Below are 8,732 nucleotides of genomic sequence, written 5' to 3' on the forward strand. Positions count from 1 at the left end.
TTAGACTAATAGACAGAGATACATACAGCGCTCCAAATCCCATGACGATCCGCACGGGGACCTGAATGCCCCAGCCGGTTCTGCCAGGGGAAGGATCGCCCGACAGGGGGGTAGAATCGTCCACTCACGCTCCCCCTCCTCCAGCCCTGCAAGGAGCCCCCGGGAACCGATCGACTGGGCCTCAAAAGCTGAACAGGAACCCCAGAGCAACACACAACCCCCTCAGGGAGTTACCTCCCCCATCGTGAGACGCCTAGCTAAGAGGGTCAAGTCACCCACTTCTCCCCCTCCCACTCATAGAATGAGCTCTCCCCCTGATAGTCCGGTCCCCTCCCCCCAGGCCTACATCGCGCGGTATGATTCCAGCGACTCGCTGAATGCCACCGAGAGCTCGGCCCTGATACGGGACCAAGATGATTCCAGCCGGTCTCACTCCTCCGTGTGTATTTACTTTGATGACTTTGGGATCAAGGACACACTAGTCTGATGCACATGTAAATACTGTATATAAACATGAACTATACTGTGAACCTAAAAATACATGTGTGGGGTATGGTATATGGTGAAGATAAAGAAGTATGGCCATAATCTGTTAATACATGTAATATATTTTATTTATTCTTTTTCTTCACAAATGTAACCTAGCTGAACATAAAATTAATGCTTTACACAAAAGTTGCAGAATTTTAATGCTTTACGCAAAAGTTGCAGAATTTTACCCCTAAAAAATATCCACATTTACAGTTTGTCACGACAAAAGATATGTTATACATGTTTACATTTACAGTATGTCACAACAAAAGATATGTTATACATGTTTCCATTTACAGTAAGTCACGACAAAATATGTTATACATGTTTACATTTACAGTATGTCACACAAACGATATGATATACATGTTTACATTTACAGTATGATATGTTATACATGTTTACATTTACAGTATGTCACGACAAAAGATATATTATACATGTTTACATTTACAGTTGTTGTTTGTAGTGTTGATGTTGAGTTTGTGATACGTACCATATTTAAGATCTGGTGTGAAGAAACCTTTAGATAGACTTATAGTAGGCTAGACATTGCATGTTATGTCAACTACCTACCATACCTGTAATAGCTAGTGTGCAGATAGTTTTATATAAATGCACTGGTTTCAAGTAAGAAATTTTTACAATGCAGTTGATATGTTTATACAATATACATTTACACTAATTTTCTAAATCCATTACCATTTGATAGTATTTTTCAACAACTATATATACAAAGACCTCATTATTGACAATCCAGTTTGTAAATCTGCCACATATCAACTAATAGTTTGTTCTACTGGGATATCCGTTTGTAACTTGCAATAACAGTGCAGTGCCTAAGAAGACATTACAAAAACAGAATGAATACTGTAACCCCCGTTATAGTTAATTAGTTAATTGGATTGAACATTCATTTGAATGATACAAACAAAACAAGAAATTGTTGCTTAAAAAATTACAGAACGAGATATGTTTTTCTCGTGCCAAAATTTTTTTTAGTGCAATATTTCTGAAATTTATTCAAAAGCGATATTTACCGGTATTTGATTTAAGCATCCTTTTGAATCAAGTTTGTGACATATGTTCTTTGAATAATAATAGACAGAAAATGTTTTTATTTTGATGATGTTACTGAATTTGGAAATTGGAAGGATAGGTAGCACTAGCCAAAGAAAATTATTTTATTTTATTTTAAAATTCTATTGTTACAATTAACAATTTGGGATAAAGGTGAGAATTTTTAAAAGTGAACTGAAAATATGATGTCTGTAATAATATAGTCAGCTTGAATAAATTACAGTCTGTATTGGATCCAGAAACATGCTATTTATATGTATGTTTATCTTGTCCATATCATAGTATACAAATGTACTGTGAAGTTGGAGAAATGGAAAAAAATGAATTGATTTTTTGGCATACATATTATCTATATCCATTGGCAACATTGTTTACATTAGAATAATTTTGTTGAAATTACCCATCTCTTGAGTATTGTATTAGTTCTACTGTAGTTTACCAATACAAGGTATTTGCAGATTCACAGAATTGACATGCCATATGACTAAATAACATTTTAGAGTTGTGATAAAAGACATGAGGTTGTGTGTGTAGTACCCACATGTACTTGCCGATTACTGGGTATATTAGAATATTTACAGATGAATTTGTACAAAACTTTTACAAATATAAATAAAGACAAATATCTTTGTTTTGCATGAATAATGCTGTGATGTATATATATATATTATTAAGTATTGTTGGTGTTTTAGAATAAAATTTGTTTTTGATAATGTGAATGTTTTGCTTTGTTAATACACATGAATGAAATGTATTAATGATTCAAGATACAGTATACCCACACTCAGTGGTAGTAGATGTGTACCATTAAACATTTTTTCTGAACAATGGTACATGCTCTAAATCACTTTTTATGGCTAGAATTTTTTTTAATATGACCAGTTACCAATCTGGTTTCATGAAACTTACATCTTGGCAAATGGAGGTAAAGGAAGGTAACTTAATGTACAAATCGAAATCTTTTGACAAAGATTCACAAAAGCTTTATGTTGTAAAGAATTTTATAACAATTTTATGGGAAAATAAAGATTTGGCAAAAGTGCCATGTAGCAAACATACCTAAGTTAAATGTTTTATCTAATATTTTATTTAAAATGTGTTTCTAGAATAATCGTAAATATATTTACAAAACTTTAGTTTTCATTTGATGGTAACTAAAGTAGTATCATCTATGGTACAGTGATTTGACTGGTGGCAAGATTTTCTCCAATTTGTGTCAGTTTACCAATGAAAATTCAGGGTGCCAGACTCCCCATGTGAAAGTGCACTTTGAGCTACATATATATATCAAGATTCAATTAAATTTTATTTAGTCTAAGAAAATTTCCTATAAAAAAACTTTGTATTTTAAATGTGAAACTCTCACTCTGAAACTAAAGGAGGAATACTAGTACAGTTGAACTTCGGTATCTCAAACACCGATATCTCGAATACAATGGATATGTCCAAGTGATTTTTAGGTCCCAAACACTTAAACTTTTAGTATTTTACCCTTGATATCTCGAATACTCGGATATCTCGAAGTTTTTAACCAGTCCCATCTAGTTCAAGATAACGAGGTTTGACTGTATATATTACATAGATATTCCTCATTGGCTGGCAACAATGTTCTATTTTATACAATGTATGTAATCCATATACATGTCTATGTAATTATTTTAAGGAATTACCCAAATTTAAGCATCAGTATATCAGTTTCGGTAGTAGACATTACCAAAATCTCTTCGTATGAATGCAAAAAAATAAGGACTCAAACCTTTTCAAGAATTTATTCTTTTACAAGACAATAACAGTCATTTTGACTTTCTCTTTTAAACAGGAATTTCTCATTAACATTTTTTCTTTCTTAAAAAAAAAATGATGTCAACAAGTCAACTTCCTTTTCATTATGCAATTATAAACACACAAGAATCCAGTATTAAGAACTTCACAAAGTCATGATTTCCGACAGTCGGGGGACGGAGATGATAAACACTACTATGTTTGTGTGACAGTCAACAGTGAATATAATATAACATACATATACATATATACAAGTAACACAGTCAACAAAAGGGGATAAATAAAAATATCACATGGACTTATTACAAAAATACTGGGTTAAAATAGTCAACATTTCTCTTTTTTTTTTAAAGTAGGGTAACTGAGCACAAAATTCACTAACAGGCATACCTAATACTCTACGACACTTCTTTTCATCTCCAAACCCAAAAAATTTGAAAAGAAGTGGTATTAAAAAGGCAAGAGTTGTCAGATAACAAACACCAATATAAACAAGAAAAATGATAAAAGAGAGGGGGAAATAAATAGAGAAGGCAAGTGGAAGAGATAAAAAGAAAAGGCTCTCATTTGAGAAGGCACATTAAAAAAAAATATATAGAATTTTGTATACATAAAAATTTGAATATTTTTATAGATGGAACATCATTTCTCAGCAGGTTTTATACTGTCTTCTTGGCACAGAGTATTTGGTCCATCACGCTTGTCCTCTGATTTTGATATCGGATTGTATAATGCTGCTTTAGTTAGCAAAGGTTTTCGATCGGATGAATGTTCCGTATGATCCATTTGGATGTCCGCAAACCTCCAACCCTCTTGTGGTGTCACCATAGGTGTTGCCAAAGGCATATCTTCTCTCTAATAAAATAATATGACTACATGTATAACATATTCTATGCATGAATTTTAAAAGGCGAAAAACCCTCAAAGCTTTGGATTCTGGGTCTTGTTAAGCCAAATAGAAAGATCTGTATCTATTTCATTTTAAGTAGCATTACTGTGCAGTGTAGTTTTTAGTGAGCAAAAATGTTGCAAAACCTACACTGAACCAAATTAAGTTTGCTAAAAATCAAAAGAGCAGACTTACGTGGAACATATCCAGTGTACTTGGGAATCATTCCGTCAGTAAGGTACAAACGACGGGTTGAAGCGGATTTCGTTCCCTGGAAAACTCGCTCAGGAACACTACAACAGATAAAAACAAATCTTATATCTGTAGCTGTAAGGCTGCAGTGTTTATTTTAAAATGCACCTCTGCACTATCCACTATCATATCTCTTTTGAATCAGTTGCAAATGGAACATCAAATAGACAAAATAAATACAAATGTGAACAGTTTTTGGCCTCCTTACAAAAATAAATTTCCACTTGGTCCATGACCTTCTGAAACTTGGTGTTTGATTTACTAATACTTGAACTCAGACCTTGACACTTTGCCCTTGACCTACTGACCTGTCTAAGGAGGCTGGCACTTGGCCTGTTAACCTCTGAGAAGCTGAAGCAGTCTCTTGAGCAAAAAGTTCTAGTCCGTTCTTAGTGGACATGTGATAGCGGGCTCCCAGTCCCTGCTCGGTAGTCTTGATTCTGGGGATGTAGCCACAGTAGCCGGGTACTGGTGGCTCAGTCAAAGCTCGTCGGTCCTCTGCAAAAAAACAGTATGAAATTGCAAATGTCTGTGAACTTGAAATAGCATCTGCATTTACTAAAAAGAAATTCTTAAATTCAGATTGCATTACCCAGTTACTGGAGCAATAATTAATCTACCCAACTTGTCTTAAATAATGCTAATGTAGAGACTGACTAGTAGTTTAGGGAAATGTAAATGCTTACCAACAAGGATAGGTCTGCTTGGGTGGGTGTCTCTGTACAGATTGAGCTTGTCCCTGACCTCGGGGTCCTGGGAGATGGGGGTGAGGCGCGGACAGCTGGCCACTTGTCTCTTCAAGTCATTAGCCTTTGTGTCATAAAAGTTCCTATTAGTGAGGTAATCATCTATACATGAGTCACAGTCTTCTTTGTAGGTGTTTCCAAACTTGAATGGCATTCGAGGAATGTATCCTGAAAAAATTCATATATTTTAATATGCATCAATCAAAGATGGAATTAAAGTTTACAGCTCAATATCAAGATTAAGTTATCTATATATTAAAATAACACATGAAGAAATTATGCATTTTTTTTAAATAGGCATAGTCAGTAATGCATCCGAGTAAACAAAATCCTCATAATTCATTATTTTGCATGAAAATGACAGAATACCATCTGTTCAGATTAAGAAACTACATGTACTTTGGTTTCATCAACATTCGTTGAATACCAATTTTCGTGGATTTTGTTGTTGAGTTTATCCATAAATTAAATTTTCTTTGAAGTGCAATTTCTACTATAAATTTGAATTTATAGGGTTTTTTGGCCACAAATTTACATATCCTTGAAACTATGATTTTCTTTATCCATGAAAATTTGATACCCTTGAATATTAATGAAACCACAGTATGCATTGCTGTACTTTTTTGTATGCTTTTGCAATGCATATTCAGTAGCTCATCCAAGTAAATAAAATTCTCAACATTTTTACAGAAATGACAGGATTTCCTACAGGTGACTAGGTATCTTTACAAGCCAGGGAGATCAGAATCCTTTGGCTTGCAAATAAAATAAATAAGTGTGTATGAAGAGTTATCTCCCTGAAAATCGCAATGTGTATCAAATGTAAGTGATATTGAGGCTGACCTGTGTACCCGGGAACCATTTTTTCAGTGTATTTATTGTCTCCTGTCGATTCTGGCAGTCTGTTTCTAGTGGTTGACTTGGTAGTGGGTACTTCAGATAAAATGGAAGCAGGTTCCAAGTGGATAGTATCCTACAAAAAATAAATAGGTACTAAAATCAATGCACTGAATTGATCTCTTTAGAATTTAAATGTTTCAAATTTCATTTCAATCATGAGTATTCAAAAGTAAAATTCCGGGTAGTGAGATATTTTAAATGCAACTTCATTGCATGCTCAGTGATCCCTGAATATATGTAACTCCAATTATGTTTTATCAAGTTTAAATGACTGAGAAGAGAAACGATTGATTTTAAAAAGAAGCCTGCGCCACCTTGTAGGTAATATTAGACAATTTATAATTGATCAGAACACAGACAGTTAAATGTCTGTACGGTGTAGCCGTGTTTAAAAATGCTCTAGTTTTAACTCTTGGGTAAACATAGGCAGATTAAAAGATTTGTCGAAATGAAGTTTGGATCAATGCTATCTTGTAGGCAAAATTTATCGCCCACTAGAGGGGGGAAAAAAAGTCTCTATATTGAAACGGACCTCTTTTGAAAAGTTCATGATAAGTTTTGATTTACACAGTAATCGCACACCATTGCTTAGCTTGCTGAAATTGGAGAGATAGCACAAAATTTTTCAATCTGTAAATTAACTTTGTCAGTTGAAACAACCATGACTCTAAAATGTCTCGATGTAATGTGACTCATTTTATCTATCTATTAAATTTTCTAATGATTTCTATTCCACCAAGAAATTATGGATTGCCAATTTGTTAATAACAGTTATATGAGATATATATGGAGCAATTAGACTGACTGGGAGGAATCGATATCTGTTGTGAAACATCTTAAACACACATTTTAGAGTCCATTTTACAATAGCTCTTTAAACTATGAACTCCTCCAGTCTTTGTGTACAAGTGAGGCTTAAAAGCACTTGAGGCCTATAAATGTATTTATTTTTTCCTTTGGTCAAACCTTGTATAAACATGAACGCGTTCTTCAGACTTTAAATTCATTTGAGATGTAGGTAAAAAGAGATTAATAGGAGGAATACCTCTATGAATATCTATATGATAGATTCATTCATCCTATTACTAATAATGCTAATTGGATTCTGACCAGTTAGATATAGAACCATTTTAACAAGAGCTTGGACTTTGAATAGTTGTGTCAAACAGCATTGTAACATAGGCTTTTGCACTAAGAACACGCAATATGTGTACCAGTATATTTCACTTGAAACCAGTGTAATTTTTAATTTGTTTTGACGCAAGAAATAGATAGTTACATCCTACCGAAAGTCCAAGCTCTTGTTAAAATGGTTCTAAGTTAAGCTGATCTAACAGTAAGGAACTGAAGTATATGTATAAATTATAGCACAGCTAGTGTATGTCATAATTTTGTGTTTGAACACCTAGTAATCTTGATTGTGTCATTCTCTCTTTCACGCAATTGAATTGATTGTGATCTTTTATAAACTACATGATAATTAAGTCCTCTAGCTTTTTGATTATGGTTAATAACATTTTTAGGAGTCAATAGATTAAAGTTAATTTATAATGCAACTCTGCATCTATTGAACAGTTTTAATTTATAGTATTTCTAAGAAAAAAAAGTGAGTTAATAAATCTGTTTAAATCTTGTCACTTCATTAAACAATATATGGCTTCTAATCTTGTTTCATTAACCATAGTCTTTTAAAGAGACAATCAACAAGAGATGGTGATTATTTCATTAAGGCCATCACATTATTTTGATTAATGATTCCATGATATAGAGACAATAATAATATAATTAGGCTTAAGTTAATCCCTAGAAATGTTTCACATATATTGTTCAATTGCCTTGAGTCAGAATATTTTTATGCGAGTAAAAATACATCATTTTGTAGAATAAATTCAAAGTAAATTTCAAGTCACAAGTTATGGATTATACTCAAATCAATCTGGAACAATCTAGGTTGTTGTGGACTTTTTCCCCCTACCTTTTAAGTTTCAACAAATAGTATATATCACAGGGATTCAAAATTGGTTGATGACAGTTTTTTTGTAACTCCTCCTTACCTGGGACAATTCATGGGTATCTGTACCATATGTTTTCCCTACTCTGTATTTTATCTGGGGACAATATCCTCGGTAGCTGAAAGTAAAAATCTTGAATTAAGATATTTCTGGCAATAAAATTAAAAAAAAAACTGGCAAGAAGAATTATATAAAAAACAATTAATCAAGTCAAATTTCAACAAGAAAAGGTTTATTCATTGTGTAAACGTTTCATTATTGAAACCATTGTAGCTTTGCACATCTAGATTGCAATCAACAATCAGTTAAAGACCTACCCTGGTACGTGAGTTCCATCTCTTAGGGCTGCGAATGAGCGCCTCTGGTCTAAACTAGGGCCCCCTCCGAAAGCTATGGTTGTCATTTTACCTTATCTATAGTATATCCCCCCACACACGGGTAATTTTTTTATCACAGGTAGCGACTATAATCGGAAATAGTGACTTGTTTGACCACAATTCCCTTCCGTCGTCTAGGTCGCTCAGAGTTGCTAAGGTATTA

At 33.6% G+C, this 8,732-nt stretch overlaps 2 protein-coding genes across 2 annotated transcripts in view; one reads left to right on the forward strand and one right to left on the reverse strand.

Moving 5' to 3' along the window:
* LOC128192769 (protein unc-80 homolog) overlaps positions 1-2,324 on the forward strand; it is a 32,404-nt gene extending 30,080 nt beyond the window's left edge. The window contains exon 58 of the mRNA XM_052865728.1: positions 5-2,324. Within this exon, the coding sequence (XP_052721688.1) occupies positions 5-487 (483 nt within the window). The 3' untranslated portion in view covers positions 488-2,324. The remainder of the gene's footprint in view (positions 1-4) is intronic.
* Positions 2,325-3,460: 1,136 nt separating this feature from the next.
* On the reverse strand, positions 3,461-8,732 carry LOC128191872 (protein FAM166B-like). Its single transcript, XM_052864220.1, has 7 exons — positions 8,510-8,732; positions 8,235-8,310; positions 6,124-6,253; positions 5,221-5,448; positions 4,843-5,032; positions 4,478-4,575; positions 3,461-4,248 (listed from the first exon to the last, which is right to left on the reverse strand). The coding sequence occupies exons 1-7, from the start codon at positions 8,593-8,595 to the stop codon at positions 4,133-4,135; spliced, it is 924 nt and encodes a 307-aa protein (XP_052720180.1). The 5' UTR covers positions 8,596-8,732; the 3' UTR covers positions 3,461-4,132.

The sequence above is a fragment of the Crassostrea angulata genome, chromosome 7 (assembly GCF_025612915.1).
Source record: "Crassostrea angulata isolate pt1a10 chromosome 7, ASM2561291v2, whole genome shotgun sequence".
Lineage (NCBI taxonomy): Eukaryota > Metazoa > Mollusca > Bivalvia > Ostreida > Ostreidae > Magallana > Magallana angulata.